The sequence below is a fragment of the Sciurus vulgaris genome, assembly GCF_902686455.1.
Source record: "Sciurus vulgaris genome assembly, chromosome: 7".
Lineage (NCBI taxonomy): Eukaryota > Metazoa > Chordata > Mammalia > Rodentia > Sciuridae > Sciurus > Sciurus vulgaris.
This window is the reverse complement of record NC_136467.1, coordinates 59,382,502-59,408,028: the sequence shown is the minus strand read 5'-3', so window position 1 is coordinate 59,408,028 and position 25,527 is coordinate 59,382,502. Positions and strand designations below refer to the sequence as shown.

General features: G+C 35.9%; 1 protein-coding gene across 2 annotated transcripts in view; it reads left to right on the top strand.

The window, feature by feature from the left end:
• LIN28B (lin-28 homolog B) overlaps positions 1-25,527 on the top strand; it is a gene marked incomplete at both ends in the record, with an annotated part of 106,252 nt that overhangs the window by 37,546 nt on the left and 43,179 nt on the right. The window contains 2 exons of one of the 2 annotated variants that reach the window (XM_079146125.1): positions 21,955-22,139; positions 24,475-24,546. In XM_079146125.1, the coding sequence (XP_079002251.1) occupies positions 21,955-22,139; positions 24,475-24,546 (257 nt within the window). The remainder of the gene's footprint in view (positions 1-21,954; positions 22,140-24,474; positions 24,547-25,527) is intronic. The other variant, XM_079146126.1, reaches the window with a different exon arrangement.

Genomic DNA, 25,527 nt, shown 5'->3' with positions numbered 1-25,527 from the left:
CAATTCTAGTATTTGAATGTGCTAGAATGATGAGGGAGCCAGTGAAGATGTGGGAAGTTGGAAGTGGCCTTTAACTTGATAGTTTCGCCATTGGAGACCAAATTTGGGAGCCCCTGGAGGATTTTAAACAAAGAACTAATTGGAACAGATATTTACTCTGGTTGGTTTCTGCTATAATATATTGGGATTTGAGGGAGGTAAGAGAACTATAATTCTAAGAAAAGGGTGCTGAAGACTTTAACGAAGGTACTAACATGGGAGACAGAAAGATGAGAAATACAAAGATTATACCCAAGGTTTGGTGTAAACTATTGTGGAGGGTAGTTGAAGAGGAAAGTATATGGATGACTGTTAGGTTTATAACTTGGGTATTGAAAAGAAGAGACACAAGGATGAGAATTCTAGGTGAAAGAGAAGGAACAGCAGTTTTGAGGGGCTGGATATTGAATTCTGTTTTAGAAATGCGAGCATGAAGACCCTGTGATCCTCCAGGTGAATATATTTATGTGGGTCTTAGAAGAGAAATTGGGTTCTAATGATAGATTGGGAACTAATCAGATTTAGGTCTTTGTGAAACTGGGGTTGATAACATCAAAAAGAAGGAATTACAGAGTGGGGGGAAGAAGGATCTTGGAACAGAACTTTGTAAAGTACCATGGTGGAGGGGGCTGCAGCTGTGGGTGAGTGGTAGAGTGCTTGCCTATCATGTGTGAGAGGGCACTGGGTTCGATCCTCAGCACTCAGCACTACATAAAGTTAAAGTATTGTGTCCATCTACAACTAAAAAAGAAGTACCAGGAATAAGAAGGATTGGTGACATCTGTCGTCCTCTTATAATGATAGAAAACTATAAATGTTTGAACTGTAAAAAGATGATCTTTTATGTAAGTGGAGGACATCTGTGTGCGCACATGCACTTGTAATGAAAATTGTTTTACCTAACTGAATACATGAAATATAGTATTAACTATAAAAGCACATGATGAACTAAACATAAACTAAACTGAAAAATAAAAAGCTAAAACCAATTAAAAATAGCTTTTGCTTAGTAATAAAGGGAGACTTCTTAGGTAATGTGTTTCGAATGAGGTTAAAATAAAAAGTGTTATCATGTAATAAAAACACACCACTAGAAACACTTGAATCCACTTAGTGTGTGGCATATAGAGCATCTCAGTTAAAAGAGTGTTAGAAAGGACTTACTAGGATTCAAGTTTATATATTAGGTGATTTGGAGAGAGGTTAAGGAAGTAGGAGTTAGCTCTGAGTTGGGTACTGTTAGAAAGCAGGAGTAATTCTGTGATTTGGTGTCTTGATGTTATCTAGAAAGGAAGAGGTATGAATGTAGTGAAGCTAAAATTGGAGCTGGTAAGGGAGCAACCATACTAACCAGGAAAGAGGAGTGTTTGATCGTTTTTCAGTTTGAACAGTGTTCTTGTTTTTGTCTCTGTTCAGATAAGGTCACCAAGTGGCCTTGTCTGATGTGGGTGTTCTCTGAATTGCTTTTAGTGAACAGGAGAACAGCAGGCCCAACTGATAGTACCAGGCCAGCTCCTTGCTGACAGGGTTTCCTCTTGTCTTTCTCAGTATCTAAATGATAAGAGGAGAATTTAGCAAAGACTTGGGCATAAACGCTGCGTGTTAGGAACTTCTCTAGTAAGCTTGTAGTTGAGATGCGATAGAGACAAAATTAAGGGAGGCGTGGGGGTCAGGTAAGGAAAAGCCAGATGGTACTTTTTTTTTTTTTTTTAAGTTGTAGATGGACACAATACCTTTATTTTATTTATTTATTTATTTTTATGTGACGTTGAGGATCGAACCCAGTGCCTCACGCATGCTAGGCAAGTGCTCAGCCACTGAGCTACAACCCCAGTGCCCGGTACATGGTTTTAATTGATAAACTTAAAATGTAGTTTAGATAGATTCCTAAACCAGTTTGTGGTGTGATGAAATTAGTGTTTATGAACCACACTGCCTTCTAAAAGTGGTTTTAATGAACAGTGCCTTGCCTGTTACTTTACTTCAGGCAACTTTATTTTCCTTTAAAATGTTTGTTCATCTACATTTTTACATGGTTGTAATTATAATTTTATGTTCTGTTTTGAAGATGTAGAATAGAGTCAAAGAGAATAAGAAAAGTTTGAACCCTCGATAGTGACAAAATTGAACCATTATCTATATGCTTAGTGTCTTAGTTGGATGCTGAATTATAATACATTATCAACAAAGGTGTATAACACCACCCAAGTGTTATTTCTAGGGGAAATAACAGACCCCACTGCTAAAATGATAAAAGGTTTTCAGGTTGAAATGTTTGACATTTAGTGACAACAGTAGAAAATAATAAGGGTAGAATTTTTAATGGTAAGATGTATACATGTACTGAAATCAGGATTTACAGTTTCCATGTGACTGGGTTCATATCCCATAAAAATTAATCTGAGCACATTAGCGGAGGCTGGCACCTCTGGGTTTGTATGCTCAGCATCCCCATTAGTGTTGGTGGTACTCAGCGGAAGGAGCATCCTTCCTCCCTTGTGCTTTTTGATGAGGTTGTCTTCCTTGAGATGCTTTTGAAAAAAAAAAAATGTCTTATTTATACACAGTAATAAACTGAGGAAAGAAAGCTTCCATTGTTGGAGAAGTCTGATTGTTGACAAATTGTTTTAAGTCTTTTTGTGCTATAAAATTTTTAAGTACTTTCGTTACCCTTCTAATTTGTTTTAATCATAATCAGTAGTTTTAGATGGAATATATAATACAAATCAAACCATACTATAACAATATTAAAATAAACATACCTAATTCATACCCATATTTTTAAGAATTTCATGTTGTTAACTCCATAGGAAAGGAAATCAGGAAATAACTGAAGTTCATGGTAGTAGAATTTAACCTATCACGTAACTGAAGTTCTGAGATGATCTTTCATTCATAGAGCATAAAATTCAATTTAAAGAGTGGTGTAAAATTTTAATTTTAATTTTATTTAATTTTAATTTTGGCATTAAACTATTAGTATAGGTTTAATTTATTGTTAAAATATAGATTTTAATACTTAAATTATTAGTTGTAAAGTTAGTTGACATTCACCAGTTATATTTAACTGCTTTTTCCCCTCTCTAGACTTGCCAGCTGTGTCATATTACAACTGCATGTATAAAAAATTAATTTTCTTCATGTCCATTCATTTCCTCTTAGACTCCAATATCATTAATCATTCCCTGATGTTGACAAAATTAAAGTCAATTTTATATTTAGATGACCTATATTTATTAAAGATAATTGTTTAGTTAGTAAAATATATTATTTAAAATATATTTTAATTTTATAAAGTTGACTTACATATTAGAATCATACACTTAAGTAAAATAAATAAATTGTGTATAAATTAACTATGAATACATCTGGAAAGTAAGGTAGACCACATAACTTTTTGATATTGTGCGTGATCATGAATCTTTGTCATTTTAATTATATTTTTGTTATTAATTAGACTTAAATAGCTGGTAGAAACTTGTAATGAAATTGCAAGACAAATTGAAAAGTAAGGAAATTATTTATAACACATGGACATTACAAGGTTAATATCCTTATAGAATAAAGAACACTTGTAAATTGTGAAGAAAAAAAATTCTTATAGAAAATGGGCAAAAGAGAGGAACTGAAAATTCACAAACGTATAAATACAGAAATTAAAGAAATGTAAGTCGAAAGTAACATTTAATAAATGAACGTTTGATAAAGCTGTTGTTAATACCTGAAGTTGGCAATGTTGCAGAGAAATAGTCTTATATACCTCTAATGGACATATATACTGATTAACAGGTTCCTGGAGTATAATTTGGCAATCTTTGTCAATAGTATGCAAATAAGGATAGAGGTACACAAAGATGTTATAGTACTTTCTGTAATAACAAAGAATTGGAAACAACTAAATGCTCATTATGAACATAGTGTAATGGAACATTGTATACTCATTTAACAAAATAAAATTCTGAAACTTAGATTGTTGAACTGTGTTCATTAGTTTTTTGATTTCCTTGGCATTACTTTGAGTACCCTTGGGAGAGGGGAGGCTTAGCACATCTCTGTTCTGCATCAACCACAACAGTTCATTGTGTGTGTGTGTGTGTGTGTGAGAGTGTGTGTGTTGCTGGGAATCAAATTCAGGGCTTGAAGTGCTTTATCACTGAACTACACTCCTGACTCTCTTTGGGTTTTTTCTTTCTTTCCTTCCTTCCCTCCCTCCCTCCCTGCCTCCCTCCCTCCCTCCCTCCCTGCCTCCCTTCCTTCCTTCCCTCCTTCCCTCCCTCCCTCCCTCCCTGCCTCCCTCCCTCCCTCTCTGCCTCCCTTCCTTCCCTCCTTCCCTCCCTCCCTCCCTCCCTCCCTCCCTTCCTTCCTTCCTTCCTTCCTTCCTTCCTTCCTTCCTTCCTTCCTTCCTCCTCCCTTCCTCCCTCCCACCCTCCCTCCCTCCCTCCAGGTAAGCTGGAGATAAGCTTTTACCTGGAAAAAGGACAGGAGAAGGAGCACATTTAGTAGCTAAAACCAGGACCTTAATGTTCAATGCAGCAGAAAAAAATTTGTTACTTTCTTAAATTAAAAAAAGAGGGAACCCAGTGTTTAAAAGAAAGTTACATTTTTATCCATCTGTGTGTGTGAATAAAAGGAAGTTTATGATAGTAATCGTTGCAGAAGGGTAAAAAAAGGACAATGGTGTCTGCGTTTTACTGATTTTTTTTTTCTTTAATTTTTTTTTTTTTTTTTTGTAGTACCAGGTGTTGAACCCAGGGCCATGCATATGCTGGACAGTCCACCATTGACCTACATCCTCAGTCCTTCCCTTGAATAGCTGGGATTATAGGCATGCGCCACCATGTCTGGCATTATCTGTATTTTCTAACATGAACAGACATTGTGATAAGTGGGAAAAAACATTGCTGTCATTTTATAAATACTTTAAATGTGTTTACACATTTATATGCAAAGTTCCCTTTTCATGCTAATTTGGTCTAGTTCTAGCTAGTTCTGACTAGCTTTGCCTTTAGGGTAACTGTTCAGGAGACCTTTATCTATAATAAGATGCTGTTGTAACTGAGTTTCTGTTGGACTAGGATTTTGAATTTAATAAGTGAAATCATTTTAGTTTAAAAAATATGAACAAAGAATAAGCAAGTCTTAAATTGAGGATACTCATTAAACTTAAATTGAAAATCTTTCCGTAACTTAGAATAATAAAGACTAAGCATATGATTTACTACATCCCAGCAACTGTTCTAAACAGTTGACCTATATTAACTTATCTAATTCTATTAAAATCCTTGTTTTTAAGGTATTGCTATTATATTCAGAAAGCTTAAGTAATATGATTGAAGTCATATTGCTGATTTAAGCTACCTGATAAATCAGAGTTCTATCGAATTGAAAACTGGTTCACATTACTAATTCCCTTAAATTTTAAAGCTTGTTTATAGATGGCAGATGCTAATACATATATAAATACATTAGCATGTGTGTACATATTTTATATATTATTTATGTCTTAGATCTTTTTAAAATCTCATGTTGTGAGAAGCCATTGACCTGCATTGGCTGAATGCAAACATTGTCAGTTTTTTGTTGCTATAACAATATACCTGAGACTGAGTAACTTTATAAAGCAAAAAGGTTTATTTTGCATACAGTTCTGGAGGTTCAAGGGTAGGCTGGTTTCTGTTTGACTCTGGTGAAGGTTTCCTGACTATATAATGACAGGAGCACATACAGGAGCCAAAGAAAGCATCACCAGAAGGGAAACCCAGAGCAATGTGTAGGGCCCATCTTGCTCTTATAAGCAGTTTACTCTCATGAGTGCTAACTCAGGATTCCATGAGAAGTAGCCCCTTCTTATGTTTTGGACCGTATATTAATGGAAACATACACAGACTAGTTTTTAATACTTGCAAATGACATTTCTTTTGGTATTAAATCCTTAATCCAGGCTTCCCATGTCAGTAATATCTGGGCCCGGCTTATTTATGAAGGTAACTGAATGTGTGGAACCATCCATATGTTCTCTTATCCCCATGACCCTCTATGCCTCTGTGGACCTAGCTGAGGAAACTGGGGGGAAGTCTGCATGCAAAAGCTAATAATCTCTATGGCTACCTTTTTTCTTTTTCTGGTTTCATGAATGTCTTAAAAACAAATGATTAGAATTCTAAGGGAAAAGAGACATGTGTAAGAGAAAGGAAGACTTATTAACCAAGATCAATGAAGTATAATGACAAATGGATAGAGAAGACAGAAAAGTAAGTCTAGAGGAACGTGCTACTGAAAATACCTTAGAAAACAGTAAACTGGGCATGGTGGCACACGCCTATAATCCCAGTGATTCCAGAGGCTGAGGCAGGAGGAATGCTAAGTTCCAGGCCAACCTTGGCAACTTAGGGAGACCCTGTGTCAAAATAAAAGAGCTGGGGATGTAGTGTAGTGGTTAAGAGTCCCTGGAGGAGTCGGGGGGGGGGGGGGGGCGGGGGGGGATGGTGGGGAGGAATGAAAACAGGAATGTCACTGAAAGGTGACGAGCTAATTAAGGAGATGTGCTGCTGATATCCTTAAATAACATGAGGCCTTCAAATTTTTCTTGATTAAAAAAAAAAATTCATATCCTTAGTTAAGACAAGTTTTCAAATATTAGAGAAGGAGCAGGATGGGAAAAATTGACCTGAACATCTTTGGCTTCATTGTATCATAAGTTAATGAAGCCCTTGCTTAAAATTTTATCTTTTTGTTTTCTGTCTGCTTACTTGGAACTATTTTGAGTAATGTAAAAAAAAAACTTTAATATGGGGCAGATCTGAGGCATGGCTTTATGTGTAGCCAGTGACTTATCCCATGAGAGAATTAGAGTTGTGGAACTTGTTTCATGCCTGGAAAGATCCCTTGGGGCTTTGTGACCCTTCTGTGATCATTGGAGCAGGCTGGGCACTTGGAAGAGATCCTCCGATTTTCTTAGAGGAGGAGGATTTGTTTATTCTTCACCCAGCCTTGCACCAGCCATAAAGGTTTCCTCTCAAGGCATGTACTGTCCTGCTCTCTAATGTATAGTTTGGAAGCCAAAGGTGTTCAGGTAAATTCAAACATTCCAAAATAATATGCTGCCTCATAGTCACTGCCTATGTTAATTCTTACATTAATGGGATTGACTTCAGTTTATGACATAGTAGTAGAATGTGCTGTGTGTGAGAATGTCACTTGTCCCCATATGGCCATTTGAATCAAAATTATTAAAAATTAAATTACTTCCTTTTAGTTGTACTACTATCATTTCAAGTCCTTGATAGCCACATGGCTAGTTGGTTGTACCATCTTGGACAGAGCAAGTGTAGAACATCCATCATTACATAAAGTTCTATCCTTAGCACTCCTGTATGTATATATTTAGAGGAGGTCATTCTTTTTGTCTCCTCCATGGCTGTTGAAGTTTGGGGCTGGAGGTATAGCCTTGCCACTAGCTGGTTACAAGACTTGGGGTAGGTTACTTTGGAATTTAATTTCTTTTTCTCTAACTTATAGATCTAAATTTAAATTTGATTTTTTTTTTTTTTTTCAATTCTAGGAATTGAAACCAGGGGTGCTTTGCCACTGAGCTATTTTATTTTGAGACGGGGTCTTGTTATGTTGCCCAGGCTGGCCTCCAGCTTGCCATCATCTTGCTTCAGCCTCCTAAATGTCTGGGTTACAGGAATGTGCTTCCCCACCTGGCCATACTGGGTTATTCTGAGGCTTCACTGTGATCTCTAGGGTTTTTTTAAAATTAATTTTTTCATGACCTGATTTTTTCTCTGTGAAAACTCATGTTTTCTATTTGTGAAGAGCTATGCTCAATAAAATCCTCCTTTTTTTTTTTTTTAACTCCAACCAGTGGATGCTGTATTTTATTTTAATCTTTTACTCATTTTGTTCATCATTTTTGTCTTTTTAAAGCATTTCATCAACTGTAATTTCTGTTGATTCTTTTTTAACTTCCTGTAATTACAATTCAGTTTCCAAGGCTCTGTTGGGATTTTGAAGCTCCTGTCTTGTTTTGTAGATGCATTATAGTTTTATCTATCTGAGGACATTAATTACAGTTCTAAAAGACTTCTGTTGACATCATCTGTTTCATCTAGGCTCTCCTCTGTTGTTTTGGCTCTTTTCTCTCGTGGTGAGGTACATGGTGATTCTGGGCTTTTTTTTTTTTTTTTTTTTAGTGCTGGGGATGGAACCCAAGGCCTTAGGGGTACCAGCATGTTCTCTACTCTGTGGTATAGCCCTGTCTAGGCTTTCAGTTTTAAGTGACTTAGGCATCTACAAAAGAATCTGAGAAATGTGATATTTATCTTACCTGGCTTGATATGGGATTTTGTGAGCCAGTTTGCAGTGTAATCTATTGTACATACCTTTGACTTCTCAGTAATCATGTGCATACTTCTCCTAATCTCCACACAGCAGAATAGCCAAAAGCATCATTCCTCAGCCTCAAATAGTGTAGGTATACTTGAGTAATATGGGACATGCTGGGCACAGTGGCACATGCCTGTACTCCCACAGGCTAGGGAGTCTGAGACAGGAGGATCACAAGTTTGGGGCCAGTTTCAGCAATTTAGTGAGGTCCTAAGCAGTTTAGTGAGACCCTGTCTAAAAATAAAAAATAAAAAGGACTGGGGACTGGGACTGAGGTCGTAGTTCAGTGATAGAGGGCTTGCCCACGTGTGAGGCACTGGCTTCAGTTCTCAGCACCACATAAAAATAAATAAAATAAAGGGCCATCAGTAACCAGAAAAATGTAAAAAAAAAAAAAAAAGGACTGGGGATGTGTCTCAGTGGTAAAGTGCCCCTGGGTTAAATCCCCAGTATAAAAAAAAAAAGTTTTATATATATATATATATAAACATGCTTGCTCTTTCTCCTGGAAGGGTTTTACCAAGTCACTGCTTGCATCTCTGGTTTTTATCCTTCTAGTTCATACACAGACATTTAATATATGTACTAAATTAAACAAACTGTGAGTAATAAGCTTATGTTTCAGGCAAAGGGAAATTGAGAGATGAGTTAAATATATGTAAAGAGAACAATTAGGGGATAAAATGCAGTTAACTGTGCTATTTCTTGGTTCTTTAAGTCTTTACTTAGCTATCATTTGTGTATAACTTTCTCCACTACATCGTCTTCAGCTTGGGTGTAAGTTAAGTTTCTTTTTCTAAAGATGTTATTAAATCTTCATCCCTACTGGACTTTAGTTCTCTGAACTGCTTCTTGTAAGGATTTGCTGGACACAGAAGCAATAAGTAGTAGTCTAAAGCATCCCTTGATTTCCAGATATGTGCCTTCCTGCCCACGGGGTTTAGCAGTAACTTTTCTCTTTCGATAGTTAAGATCAACCATTGTAGCTAAAAATCTTCCCTTTTTTGCCTTTTCAGTGGCAGAAAGAGCCCCAGATGACAGAAAAGCATCTTAACTTAGAATTCAATGTAAGAACTGTCATAATCTCTGATGGAAACTTTCCTCTTTTAGATACTGAGATCTCTAACATTTGAATCCAGCATAGATAGGGAATAGCCATTTGTTAATGGTTCACTAAGTGTAATGTGATAGATTCTTTAATATGAATAGACCCATATAATAGCTACTTCTTATGTTACCTCCTATTGACTCATACCATAATATCCAAGATTTAAAAATTTTGCATTGTTTCTTTTGACTGGACACCAAAAGCCTGACAGTTACACAAATTAATGGGCTACTGTGTGATGTTTCTGTACCATTGTGTCATGTTTAAATCAGTTAAACATACATATCACCTCAGACATTTTTCATTTGTTATGCTGAAAACTTTCAAAATTCTTCCAGCTTTCTGAAATATGTAATATATAATTGTTAATTGTAATCCCTTTACTATGTAGTAACACTCTAGAACTTCCTATTCCTATCCAACTAACTTAGTACTCATACTTTTCCCCAGTCCTTTTTGTCCCATATGTTCCCTAGTCCCTGGAAATTTTTCTACTCTCAACTTCTAGGAGATCAGCATTTTTAGATTCTGCATATGAGTAAGATAATGTGGTATTTGTTTTTCTGTGCCTGGCTTACTTAACATCGTCATCTCCAGGTGTACTTGTGTGTTTGCACATAACAGGATTTCACTCTTTTTTATGGCAGAATGGTTTTCTGTTGCGTACCACATTTTCTTTATCCATTCATCAGTTGATAGTTGCTTTTCATTTCTGGATATTGTGAATTGTGCTGCAGTAAACCTGGGACTACAGATGTCTCTTCAACATACTGATTTCATTTCCTTTGGAAATACACCCAGTGGTAGGATTGTGGGAGCATATGGTGGTTCTGCCTTTAATTTGGGAGATACCCTCCCTGCTATTTTTCATAATGCTGTATTAATTAGCATTCCCACCAACAGTGTGCAAAGGTTCCCTTTTACCACCACATTCTTGTCAGTTTTTGCACTTTCTCTCTCTTTTTGTCTTTTTGAAAATAGACATTCTAACTGGAATGAAGTAGCATGGCATTGTGGTTTTAATTTGATTTCCTCGATTATTAGTGACATTAAGCACTTTTTTGTACATCTGTCTTCTTTTGAGAAATATCTCTTTAGGTATATTTCCTATTTTTAATTGATTTTTCCTCTCCTTTGGCTGTTGAGTGTTTGGAGTTCCTTACACATTCTGGCTCTTAATCCCTGGCAGATGTATCATTGCCAAACCTTTTCTTTCATGCTGTAGGTTGTCTTTTCACTCTGATGCTCCCCCCCCCGCCCCCGACTGTGAGGAAGCATTTAGTTTGATATAAATTTTGTCTGTTTTTGCTTTTGAGATCTTGTCCAAAAAACCCCTTCCCTTTTCCAATGTTCTGCCCATATTTTCTTCTAGTTGTTTCACAGTTTCAGGTCTTACATTTAAATCTTACTCCATTTTGAGTTGATTATTGTAACTGGTGAGAGATTGGGATCTAGTTTCTTCAGAATGTGGATATTCCCAGCACTTTTTATGGATAAGAATTTTTTCTCTTCCTGGATTGTTTTGGCACCTTTGTCAAAAGTTAGATTACTGTATAGGAGTGGATTAGGAGTGGATCCACTTTAGAGATCTGTTTGGTTAGTGATACTTACCAACCTGTATACTGGAACCTGTCATCATTATTTTAGCTTTATACTGAGTGATGTAATCAAGTGGTGTAAGTCCTATACTTAGTTCTTTTGTATACTTTGTCTATTATGTTTCTGTATGGATTCTAGAAGCAGCATATCATTTTGTACCCCCAAACCCTGATGGATTTATGATAGGGATTTGTTGAATTTGTCAAACTGTAGACAATCAACAGTTAACAACATCATTTCTTCCATTCCATTACATAGTGGATCTCCCATTTATTTAGCTTTCTTTTGTTGTTTACACTAGAAAGCTCTTCTACGTCTTTTCTTTAATAACTTCTCAGTTATTTTGTGTTTTTGATATGTGATCTATTTGTAAATTTGTTTTTCATTTTTTTGCTGTTAATGCATAAACACAGTAGATATTGGTATCAGATTTGCTTCCCTTCCTTTATTATGGTGGTCTAGCGGTTGCCTTGAAGATTCCTTAGGGAATTTTTCAAAAATAGTTCTGATATCTGTAAATAGAGACAGATTTGCTTCTTCCCTTCCAGTATTGCTGCCTTTTAACATTTTATTGTAATGGCTAGTACTGAGCATTGCCTCCCATTCCCAGAAGAAAGGATTCAGTATTTCATTATTAACTTTGACTTGGCTTTAGATTTTTTAGAAGTTTCATTTAGTGGATTGGGAATGTTTCCTACTGTTCATAATTTGCTGAGAATTTTCTTTGAATTATATTTTTGTTTACTCATTTTGTTATTTTCATCTTGTGCCTGTTTCGGGAAGTGAATAGATAAAAACAAACACAGGCTCAATTTCTCCTACTGTATACTCGCAACACAGATCTCTTCTGTGACAGCAAAATGTTTGATTATTGTCACCACCACCAAGCAAGCAGACATGGGCTGGGAGTCCTCTAATTCAGTTCACTTCTGGTACTATCGAGATAGTGTCAGGTCCCAGAGGTTGAATGCTGTCCCATAGGACTGCCCTCACTTCAGACCTAGTTTTAAGGCCAGCTCTCTAGAACTTCAGAGTAACTGACTATGATTTGGGATTCCCACTGCTTCCTCCTTGAATTTGGTTAATTTGTTAGAGTACCTCATAGAATTCAGAAAAATATTAAACTTACATTTATCTGTTCACTATAAGGGGTATTTTAAGGATACAAAAAAGCAACCAGATTAAGACATACATAGGACAAGGTCTGGAAGGGCGCTAAGCACAGGGAGCTTCTGTCTCTGGGGAGTTTGGGTGTGCCATCCTCCTGGCATGCAGGTGAGTTCTTTGTATTATTGTTGCAATACCAGGGATTTAAGCCCAAGACCTCATATGTGCTAGGCAAGTGCTCTACCACTGAGCTACTTCCCCAGCCCTGGGAATGAATTCCTGTTCACCTTCCTGTTAGTTGGCATGTATTCAGCTGTGTAGAAGCTCGCGAAACTCTACCCTTTTGGTATTTATGAGACTATTACACAGGCTTGATTGAAACATGGACAACCATGCAGAAATTTGATTGAATGAAAAAGGTCTGATATAAAGCTGATGACTGAGTGGGGAAACATAGCGAGGCCTGTCTGTTCAAATTCTTCTTGGCCTCTGTGCAGCATTCCTTCCTTGAGGGAATGGGCAGGACACTTGTGAAATGGGGGTCCCATGATCTACTATCAGACAGGATCAGTCAGAGAATTTCTTAATAGCCAGCAGCTCTCAGGTACAGAAGGATAAGAGTACATTTTTGGTTTATGTGACCTGTTTTGAAGAAGATCAATTCTGGTCTCTGTGACCTGCCTTGGGGAAAATAAAAGAGCAGGTGAACAAAGGGCAGGAGTAGGTCAGAGGGAGAGGGAATTTGGTTTCTGAGGCCTGAAGTGCAACAACACGTTTTAGTCACGTATAATAACAAGAGACAGGGAAGTGGCTTGGGTCTGATAAACCCACTTTAAGTCCTGATTTCGGTAGTTTGTGTTCTCTATTTTTGCTCTTGTCAGGCTACCTAAGGTTTTATCAGTTTTGTTGACAGCTCCAACTTTTGACTGCTTAGTTTTCCTCTGTTGTTTTCCTCCCTATTTTATTGACTTGTGTTCTTGTTACTTTCTACTTTAGGTTTGCTTTATCCTTTTTTTCCTAGTTTCTTAAGGTAAAAACCCTGTAACATTGGCTTGAGAGCTCTCTTTTTATAGTAAAAATATAATTACTAAATTCTGCAAGTTTTCCTCTATGGATGTTTTTAGCTATATCCTACAAATTTTGATACATTTTAAATTATTTGATTAAAAAATTAATTTCTGCTGGACACGGTGACGCACATCTGTAATCCCAGAAGCTTGCAGGGCTGAGGCAGAAGGAACAAGAGTTCAAAGCCAGCCTCAGCAAAAGTGAGGCACTAAGCGACTCAATGTGACTCTGTCTCTAAATAAAATACAAAGTAGGGCTAGGAATGTGGCTCAGTGACCCAGTGCCCCTGAATTTAATCCCCCGTATCAAAAAAAATTTAATTTTCCATATGATTTCTCCTTTAATCCATCATACTAATAATATACATTATTCTTATTGGTTTTTATTTTAATTCTGTTTTGATCAGAGGACATGCTCTGAAATACACTGAAACTTTATTTTCCCTTGGTGCGGGGATTGAACCCAGGACCTTACACATATGAAACACACTTTCTAGAACTGAGTTACATCCCCAGCTCTGAAACTTTTTTTTAATAACCCGCTATTACTGTCTATGGGCTGTATGGAATTGCAGAGTTGTTGGGAATTTTATAGTTTTAAGAGTAGTCTTTTTTTTTTTTTTTTTGGTACGAATGTTAAGTAGTTTAAAATTAAGGATAGTTTTTAAAGGTCTTCTATGTCTTAAGAGATTTTTTTTTTTTCCCTCTAGTTATTCTACTAGAGAATATATGGTGGTATATACAAAACATCTCCAACTACTCTTATGTTTGGGATTTGTCTCATTCTCTTTATAATTGCAATTCTTGATTTATATGTCTTAGGGATCTCTTAACAGGCACGTTTATATTTGTGACTGTTAATGGCATCTTAATGAATTGATTTTTTAAAAAATTCATTATGAAATTTCCTTATTTCTGATTATACTTTGTCTTAAGTCTGATTTTAGTGGTAAAACAAAGCCATAGTCTTCTTATTACTTTTTTTTTTTCATGTTTTATCTTTTTCTATCCTCTTTCAGGATTTTGAATCTTTTTTTGGCTCTTTTTGTAGATGGCATAGATCAGTCTCTGCATTTTAGTTGTATTAGTTAATTGACAATGTAATAAAGGTTTGTGTGTCTGGATTTGAATGTACCATTTTGATAATTTTCTGTTTACCTCCTTTTATGGAATAACTTTCTCCATTTCTGCTATCTTCTGCCTTTTTTTTGGGGGGGGGGGGGCTGGGGATTGAACCCAGGGCCTTGTGCATGCAAGGCAAGCACTCTACCAACTGAGCTATATCTCCAGGCCCTTTGCTATCTTCTGTATTAATATATTTCTAAAATTTCTCTGTAATTAATCCGTTGGCCTTTTTTTTTTTTTTTTTTTTTTTTTTTTGTGCTTGGGGATTTGAACCCAGGGCCGCATGCCAGGCAAGCACTTTACCACTGAGCCACACCCTTAGCCCTTTTTGTTCTGTTTTTAGTGATTGCTTTAGGGTATCCATTCTAAAGAGGATGACAGATATCACAATATGGGGATGAGAATTAGTTTTTCTTGGGGCAGAAAGATTATAGATATTATAGTGGTTTGTGGTCCTTTGAAGAACCACAGTACATAAGCAAATGTTCAGTGTGTTTATGGTACTAGAAGTTCACATGGGGAAGCAAAAAGGAAAAAAGGCTTCTAATTGGAGAGTATAATGAAAAAGTAAGAGCACTACTCTAGGTTTGCACTACATGTTCTTCCTTAAATTATACATAGTATACGTGGACTTAATATTTTGCTACTTCATGTAAAGTCAGAGATGTGTATTTTTTAAAGTCAGGTCTACTTGGTGTACATAATTTTTCCATTTGATGAAACATAGGATCATAAATTTGTTTTTTAAAATTGCTTTTTTTTTTAATACAACTATCAGCTGTTAAGTAGATAACTTTAAAAGTTCACTTAGCCCTTGTCTACCAAGTACTTAATTTCAAAAAGGAGAAATAAAATAAAATGCTCTACCATAAAAGAATCAATTTCATATGATTCATTGTATCAACCAAGAAGTTTTATACTAAAAATTTAAGAGCTGAGAAAATTAAGAGCTCAAGAGTGAGTATGGGTCGCGTAGGGAGGCCTGCTGGAAGCCAGAACTTCAGGACTGTAAACCTTATATTGATTGTGAATGTGTTGTTGAGGAATGAGTGAATTATTCCTGAGAATATTATACTGGGTATTGTGGTGCACAGGGCTTTTGGCGTCAATAGAGATTTGAGTCCTGGTTCTGCCATTTATCAGGTAAGACCTTAGGCTCTTCATCTCATCTTAGAGGAAAAGGTATTGCTAATTTTTATTCTCTCCCTTTCTCTTTCTCACCTTGATTCTCCTGTCTGCCTCAAACATATATTGAATACTTGCTATATTTCTTGGATGGTTTTAAGCATGGAAGTGAGAAATTATATTTCCTTTCTAGAAGTTTGTAACCTTCTAAGAAACAAACACATTATAGTATGGAATGGTAAGTGTTATAATGGTGCTATACGTGGTATGTAGTTAGAACACGGGAAAAGGAATTACCGCGTTTTCTTGAAATTGGCATGAAAGACTTTGAAGAGGAGGTAATGTTTAAATTGATATTCGGTGATGTACAGACTTTTGCCAAGTGGGGACAAGGGATAAGGGTAGGTTGGATCAAAAATTCTGCAGGTGAAAGCATTCAGCCAGTGCTGTTAATTATACATGCTTAGTACATGCTTGTTTTGTCTTAGCTCTCCCTTACCTGTGCCAGTAGGTGGAGAGCACAGTGGAAACAAATAATCCAAATGATTTACTGAACTGCTGGACATTGAGCTAAGCACCATTTTAGGCATTTTACATTATTATTTGGGACCCACTAATAACCATAGCAGATAGTTGTTATTCCTAGTGATATTATTAGCTTATAGAAAAGGAAATTGGAGCAGTTTAAAAAAAATTATTTAAGCAGTTTTTGGCCAGTCAGCTTGAATTTGTGAGTAGGAGGATCACCATTCAAATGCAGGACTGGGATGGGAATGTAGTTCAGTAGTAAAGCACTTGGCCTTGCATGTGCAAGGTCCTGGGTTTGAACCCAGGAAATATTTATTTTTGAAAATAAAAAATAAATCAAATCTAAAATTGAAATTAAATGTTAATACCTGTGTGCTTTCATGTTTTGCTTTTTCCTATGCCCTTTGAATAGTATTGCCAGTTTTAGTGCATCCTTTTCAGTTTTGAAGTACACGTCAGATGGAGGCTTCCTTTAATATTCAACATGAGTAGTGATCTTATTCTTATGAAATTTAATAATTTGACTGGAGTTAAATTGGATTTATTCTGTTTAAGTAAAATTCTCAGCAAACATTTACTTCAACACTGCCATCATAGTTTTCAAGCTTCTGTTTTCTTAAGGGATTTGAATTTAAAAAGAACTAAAATCTTGCTCTTATTTAGTGAATTGGGACATACTAAGAATATATGAAGGGAAGTATCAGTTTTGACTAAAAAATCATTACCATTTATTTCCATCTGTGTCCACACAAAGAGAAGTCATAAAAATTTTAAAAAATTCTTATAACTAAAAGTAGTGATGTGCATTCTATTACAAAAAGAAAAGAGGGAGACATGTCCAACTTTATGCAGCTTGTCCAAGGTTATATAGGATGCACATTTGTTTTATCCTTTCTCCCTCCTTCCTTCTTGTCTTAGATCCTTTCCCCTCTCCCTTCTCCCTTCCCCCCTCCTACCATTTCTTTGTTTTTGTCTATATTCTAAAAGATTTTTTCATCATTTACTTCCAACCCACTTAATTTGAATGACCCCACCCCAGTACTGGGGCTTCTGCCCTCAAGCTACATCTCCAGCCTCCAAGCTACATCTCCAACCCTTTTTATTTTATTTTGACTCAGGTTCTTGGTAAGTTGCTGGGGCCGGCATTAAACCTAAGATCCTCCTGCCTCAGCCTCCTGAGCTTCTAGGACTACATGTGTGCGCCACCACTCCTGGTTCCAATGCACTTGAATTCTGTTTTCTGTGGCTGGCACCCCTCCCGTTATCTTCCTTATTGTATGAATCTATTGTATTTTATTTTATTGTTATACTGTCATTTTGATGGCTTTTAAAGACCAACTTGAGGCATGTTTATACAGCCTGCCATGTTGAATTGGAATTCCAGAGAATAAAATGTATTCCTATTTCTGTGGAGGACCATGTAGCTACACTTATATGCCTTCCCAATCTAGTTGGAGAGAAATTATGTGCCAAAAGAGATAGATAATGCTAGTACTGTCTGGAGACCTGGGTAGAAATACTTGACAGATAAAATACAGCATTTGAACTGTTCTCATTTCACTTTGTATTCCTATTACCATTCTTTTAAACAGTTGGGAGGACACAGGTATATATCAAGAAAATGAAAAGCTCATTTATTTGTAATTTTGTGATATATTTGTGGCACAATGAATTTTAAAAGTTGGAATAAAAATAAAGGGAAACAGGAGAAAAGAGAACCGTATCTTGTTGGAAGAAAAGGAACCAAATTAGCTATTCTACGCACTGATGTACACATTCAGAATTGGCCTATTCCATCGTAAGCACACTGTTTTAGTACATGTCAGTAGTTTCCTTTAAATGCTCTTCCTTCATTTATTATTTCTTTGTTCATTCATTCAATTTGTATGATTCTCTTCTATACAGAGTATTTTTCTATTTTGTCCAAACAAATGGTATAGATGAAAATATAAGCCCATATGTCAAAAGTCTTCCCTTAATAATGTGAAAAATTTTAAAGACCATCATCAGTCTATATAGTCTTAGATCAGTCTTCAGGGATTGTGAGGCACATCAAATGTAGATGAATGATGGGTTGAAGTCATTGTCTAGCATGAATACCTTGAACCATTGCAATCCTGTCTACATTTTTTGTTGTTATTGTTCTGGGGTTTGTACCCAACGGCCATTTATCCCCAAGATTTCTCTCTGCTTCTTTCTGTTTTGAGTCAGGGTCTCATTAAGTTGCTCAGACTGACCTCAAACTTGCAATCCTTCTTCCTCAGTCTCCTGATTTGTTGGGATTATAGGCATGGGATTATAGCCTGGCAGCATTTTATTCCAGATGAACCATATATGTGTCACTTTGACATGAAATGAATTTTTTAAAAAAAAATTTAGTTACAGATGGACACACAATACCTTTATTTTATTTATTTTTATGTGGTGCTCAGGATCAAACCCAGTGTTTCATACATGCAAGGCAAGCACTCTACCACTGAGCCACAACCCCAGCCCCATTAAATGAATTTTGTGATATACTTCTTGTGACATTCTTTTTATGACATTAAAAGAATTTTATGTACTGGAAGTAGAAGTAGGTAAAGAAAATTTGACTCTGCAGGTACAACTCACTTATAAAAGAGTTCTGTCCATTTTTTTTTTTCCAAGTGAGAATTGGACTGATAATCCTTGATTTTACTGATGGTAACTCTAGAATTCTTTTAAGTACTTATTGAGTGGTAGCTATTTGCAGGCATTATGTTCAGTCCTTTGGAAAATACTAAGATATACATTCTCTAACCCTTAGTAGAAGATAAATCCAAAAGAGCAAATGAGATGTAAGGCATATACAAATGTTTGCATTACATGGCAGTGTCCTGCAAAAACTATATAGAAAATTCAATTAAGTGAAAGAGAAAAGATCCAATTTGGGGCAATTGAGGACGATGACATAAAGGATCACTGAAACTATGCCTTGAAGAGTAATAATTTTGTTATACAACTGTGAGTAGGGGAGTACGTCCCTAACCAAAATAAGCTGACATACAGAGCCAAGGTGATCTTTAAGGAAAGTTCAAGTCTACCAGTTTTACTAAGAGTAGTATTGTGTTTTAGAGTAATGGAAAACCATATGGCAAGGGTAAGTAGAGGTAAGATTATAAAGTACCTCATCTTAGCAAGATCTGTGTGTTAATGTACATTTTGAGTTATGAGTTATGAGTCTAAGATATATTCAGAGGGCGCATATAGATGTGAAAGATGTTGTGCATTAGGAAAGAGATTTGATGTTGAAATATAATAAACTGTTATGCTTACCCTAGTCCCTTCAGTCTCATGATTTCAGTAGTTGAACTGTACTCCACTTCATCTGACTTAAAAGAAATACGCACTTTCTTGAGTGGGAAGGAAGAAAGGGAATGAAAGCAAAAAAAAAATGTTTACAATTAGTGAGGAGAAAGCTTAAGGGAAAAAAAAATGAGATGATGCTTTAAAACCGTTAAAACAATTTTTATAGTGATTTGTTATTTTAAAGAATTTAGACAGTTGTGGATTTTTCTCCTGTAACCCATCAAGTAGCAAAAATGGTGCTGTCAAATTGCAGATTTCAGCATGAAGGATTTCACTGTCAGGTTATCTTCACTAGAAATAGGTTAGTAACTCATACTGCTTTTCACAATGAATAGTCTACTTTTGTGTTACATTTTGAAGTGTGTTTATTTGTTCTTGTAATGATATGGATTATATATAACTACAGAAGTCCCCTTTATCCGAGAACACACATTCCGTGACCCCCCAGTGGATGCCTGGAACCAGGGACCCATAGGAAAAACACTATGTGCCAATCCCTTTGTGTACTATTTTTTCCTTTAAACCCATAACACAAATCTGATGCCTTTTCCAGCTTCACTAAGCTACTCTACTGTAGGTATAACTTTGCAGTTTGAGGTGCAATAGCAAACCTATTATGAATTTCTTTTCCTTCTTTTCAATGTCATGGGTAGATTTGTTCTTAACATAGGTCTTAGTAACCTCAGCAGATGATTTTTTTTTTTCTTTCCTTCAAGTCGAGAATTATCTTTTTTTAATTAAAGAAAGCACTTTATAGCTCTCTTTGTCGTTTTTTAATTGCCAGCAATGCTACTTATGCCCTTTGGGATCATTATCAAGTAAAATAAGGACTATTTCAACACAAGCACTGTGGTTCAGCAAGTTCATCTGATAACCAAGATGGCTACTACGTGGGAAGTGTATGCAGGGTGGGCACATGGAATGAGGGGGATGATTTAAGTCCCTGGTGGGATGGAGTTGGGCAACCATAGATTTTATTGTGTTATTCAGAATGGTGTGCAATTAAAAACCTATGAATTAACTTGTTTTCTGGAATTTTCTATTTAATATTTTCTGACTGCCATTGACTTTGGACAACTTGAACCGCTGAGAAGCAAAACCGTGGATAAAGGGGACTACTATATTTAACTGCTTTATTAGTCTCTTTCTGTTAACTATAATAAAGTACTTGTGGCAAGTAATTTAAAAAGTGTTATTTGGCTTACAATTCTGGAAGTTTAAAGTCCAAGACCAGGTGGGGTGGAGAGCATTGGTTAGATTTCTGGCAAAGGCCCAAAGGCAGATGGCATCATGGCAGGGGCACATGTGAGAACAAAAGACTGCAGTCCCACAGTCCCTTCCAAAAGCATGTGACTAATTGACTTAAGGATCTCCCACTTAACAGTTCCACACTCTTTCCTAATGCTGCTATCAGGAGACCAAGCTTGTAGCACAGGAACCTTTTGGGGACAAACCACATCCAAACCATAGTGGATGCCTTTGAAATCATGGACTTGGTGGGGGCTGGGTGTGAAGATTTTCTGGTTTTGTATTTCCTTAAGTACACTAGCGATATGTACTCTGGGATCAGTGAAGTCAGGAAATTGCTAAGTTAGACATATTGAACAAGATTTTTATTATGGTGGCAGTAGTGGAGGGGAAGATGTTTCTGAGACTAATATGCTAATATGATTGGCCCAAGAAGAAGCAACATATAGCATTTCACAAACTTACTTTACCACAAATTCCTATTTGTATGGAGTCATTCAGATTCATTGTTAAGTCAGAATTCCAATGGCCTGAATTTATAGACAAATAGAAAGTATACTTTTTACTTGAAGAACTGGATTTGAACTAAGGTCTCCTACCATATTGTATTTCTTCCTTTTGCCCCTACCCTCTAGATGCAGAAACGCCTCTACAAACTACATGGTATTCCAGGTTAGATCTGTCATTTGTACATGAGGGGGTTTGAAGAAGTAAATAAAACTAATTACTGAATTATTTTTAGTAGATTTTAAATGGGCATATTGACTTTGATGAAAATAGTAGGACTGAAATAACCAATGAGCAGTTGACATTACAAGTTACAAGTTTGTAATTGGAAAATTTAATTTTTTGCAAAAACTCAGTTGTCTTTCAAATTATAAAAATAATTCCCTTTCAAATTATAAAAAGCTCAAGAAGTGCAATAAAGTGTATATAGAAAGCTTTCCTACCTTCCTAGGACAAGATTGAAGAGAATGACTAATCATTGGGACTTAATGGACGTTAGGTTAGTTGGGATTCTTTTTTTTTTTTTTTTTTTTTTTTTTTTAACCTTTGTGTGAGTTGTCTATAGTAGAATTCTTGTGGAATTACTGGGTCAAAGAATATGCACATTTACATTTTTGTACCTATTGCTAAACATTATAAGGTGTCACTGAGTTTTATAAAAACTATACTTTTGTTGTGTATAACAGAATATCTTGCTTTGTTAATTTTAAAATTATTGAGAGAAATAATAAATCAGTGATAATAATGATCTTGCTCTCCCTGTTCATTTTTCCCTCTTTACAGAGCAAACTGTTCATGGAAGGATTTAGAAGTCTGAAAGAAGGTGAACCAGTGGAATTCACATTTAAAAAATCTTCCAAAGGCCTTGAATCAATACGGGTAACAGGACCTGGTGGGAGCCCCTGCTTAGGAAGTGAAAGAAGACCCAAAGGGAAGACACTACAAAAAAGAAAACCAAAGGGAGACAGGTAATCACATCACTTGGCTAATTTATGAGTTTGTTATATTTGGAAAGATTTCTAACATTTCTTTATTTTTATTGTTTTATTGGACTTCATATAGTTTAGCCAAAAGAAAATGTTACCACCGTGTAGTTGATTAGAATATATATATATATATATATATCAAGAATATAGTCAGTCTTGCAATTTGAATTATCTGCAGAGAGTCCTGAACTGAGCTTTGGGCATAAAATTCTTCATGTTCATGGTTCCTTGACTACCACTTTTACCAGACTGAACAGTCTGAGAACACACATGAGGAGCTGGAGTTCCCAGTAGACAGAGGTGCTCTTCATACATCCAAAATTTGCCAACACTTCACCTGTTTTTTCAGATGAAAATTCACTTATGGCTTTGTCTGTTTTTAAAAACCAATTCACATGTGAAAAATCCAAACAACATAAAAAACTAAAGTAAGGGGAAAAAAAAATCACTTGAAATCATAACTATAGGTGGGAATCATAAAATACATGCTGTTTTGAAACTTGTGAATCTTTTCCACTTAACAGTATATTACTCTTTCGTGTCAGTTATTAACACTTGCATAAATTCCCACCATATGGATATACCAGAATTTAATTTAAATGAGCAATACTATGTTAATAGGTAGTTAGGGTAATTTTAGTATTTTGAATTATCAATAATAGCACTGTACAAGTCCTTATATGTACAGTTTTGAACAGTCTGAGTTAAAAGAAGAATTACTTCATAGGGAAAATTTTGGATCCAAAAAACTGATGCTTTAAAATGTTTGATACCTATTTCCCAACTGCGGTCCAGAATCAGTAAGGCCCAAATACATCCTTTCCAAAAGCAAGACTGAATGTAGTCATTTGTTTAATCTTCAGAGATGTGGCTCATTGTTTTACTTTGTCTCCTTTGTTGACCTTAGAAGTTGCAAATTTTAATTTTCAATTTTTATTCTACAAATTGCATATTTCTGATTCTTTGACCTTTGATCTGTTGATGTTCATTTGTTATTACTGACCTGTAATTTCTTTGTATATTTAGGATGTGAACCTTTGGTCTCATAAAAAATTAGAAATATTTTTCAACTAATGAAGTATATTTTAGTTTTAATGATAGTGGTTTTTAAAATTAGTATTGAAGTTTTGAACTTTTATAGAAACAAGTTTGTAACTCTGCATAATACTATCTAACTTTAGTTTATATCTACTTTCCAAACTACAAAGTTAAAAGTATACTATATGGGCCTGTGGTATAGTCCATTGGTAGAGCATGTGCTTATTAGCATGTATGAGGCCCTGAATTTCATCCCCAGCACCCATACACAGAAAGAAAGGAAAAAGAAAAAAGTACACTATATTCATCAACATTTTCTTATACTGTTTTTGTTAATTTACCTTTCGAATATTATGCTCTCTCTTCTCATTATAATATGTTTTTGAAGAGAGAGAGGGCTATAAAGATCTAACTTTTCTTTCTCTTCCAAAAGCCTAGCTACTTATTATTATAGCATTTATTGCCTGGTTCCTATTTTCTCAATGATTTGAAAAGCTCTCCAGTAAGAGAATAAATTATTTCCATCCTCATTTTTTGGGGCTCATTTTCTACAAAAGAAAATTGATGAATATATTTGAAAGTTTAATAATACACTTAACAGTAGAAGTGGTTTTCTGCTCCCAGAGAAGAGATGATAATGATGACAATAGTAAAATACAAGTAAAGCAAAGTAAAATAAAGTAATTCTTTATTTTTTATATTAAATGTTTAACAGTATAGTTCTTCTTTTGTTGTTGTTACTGGGAATTGAACCCAGGGGTGCTTTATGACTGAGCCACATCCCTGCCCTTTCTTATTTTTTTATTTGAGACAAGGTCTAAGTTGCTGAGACTAGCCTCAAATTTGTGATCCTCCTGCCTCAGCCTCCCAAGTCACTGGGATTACAGGCATGAGCCCCCTCACCTGGGTAACAATATAATTTTTAATGCTTTTTGTGTTATCTTATTTGTAAGGGGGGGGAGGATGTTGGAGGCTGAGAGTTAAAGCATAAGATAGCAAGTCATTCCTTCATGTAGGACTTTGCCAATCATTGGAATAACTGATTCTGGAGAAAATGAGAAGGCATTGGAAATTTTTAGGTTAAAAAAGTAGCATAATATGACTTACCTCCTTAAAGTATCATTCTGGTAGCTATGATTACAGCATAATTTGAGAGTCAGGATTGGAAGCTGAGAGATCATTAAGGAGGCTTTTCCAATGCTATGGGAAAGATGGTGGTGGTTTGGACTGGGATGTTAGCTGTAGAAGTGGTGAGCGAAAATTCCAATATGTTTTGAAGGTGGAGACGGCAGGATTTACTGGTGGATCAGAAGTGGACTGTGAGAGAAGAAGAGTCCAGGATGACTCCAAGGTTTGTTTGGCCTGGGCAACAGGAAAGGTGGAGGGAACATTTACCAAGATGGGGAAGACTGCAGAAGGAACAACATATCAAAAGAATGGTTTTGGATATATTTAGTTAGAATTAACCATCCAGGTGGAGATGTAGATTAGGCAGATGGATTAGGCAGATGGAGTTCCCTGAGTAGAGATAAAATATTTAGAGAAATGATGATATTTGCAGCTCTAATATTAAACAAGATCACCATCGGAATAAGTTTACATAGACAGTCTTTGGCATGCTAAGCATTGAGAAGCAAGCACAGCAAAGGGAATGAAGGAGAGAAACGAGGGAAATCAAGAGGGGATTTTGTTTTAGAAGTCAAGGAAAGAAACAGTTTCAAGAAGGGGGAGGTTATCAGGGGTGTTCAGTGGTATTATGATCAAGTAAGATGACCACTGAAACTTGAACTGCTTAGTAACACACAAGTCATTAGTGAAGTTGGCAGGTTTGATGAACCAGTGAGACTTAATGCCTACATGGATTGTGTTCAACAGTGAATTAAAGGAGAGGAAGCAGAGACAGCAAGTGTAGCCTATAAGTGACACTTACTGGTAAATGGGCTGTAAAGGAAGCCATAGCTAAGGAGAAGGAATTATAGCATGTTTATGTGTTGATGGGAAATGATCTAATAGAAAGGAAAGATTAAATATGCAGGGGAGAAGAGGACAATAGCTGCAGTGATTTCTTTGGATGGAAAGATTGGGATTTAAAGCACAACTGGGAGAACCAATTGTGAATTTATAGCTGGTTCATTCTTCAAAACTCAGGCAAGGTACAGCCTATGGGCACAGATACAGGTGGGCAGGTAGACATGAAGGTGGGATAAGGTAAGATTTCTCTCCATTTCATACTATTTGCTTAATGAAATTTGAAGCAAGGTCATTGACTGAGAGTGATGGTTAAAGAGGAGATTGGAGAGTTAATAAGGAGAAGGCATGAAATAGGAAAATA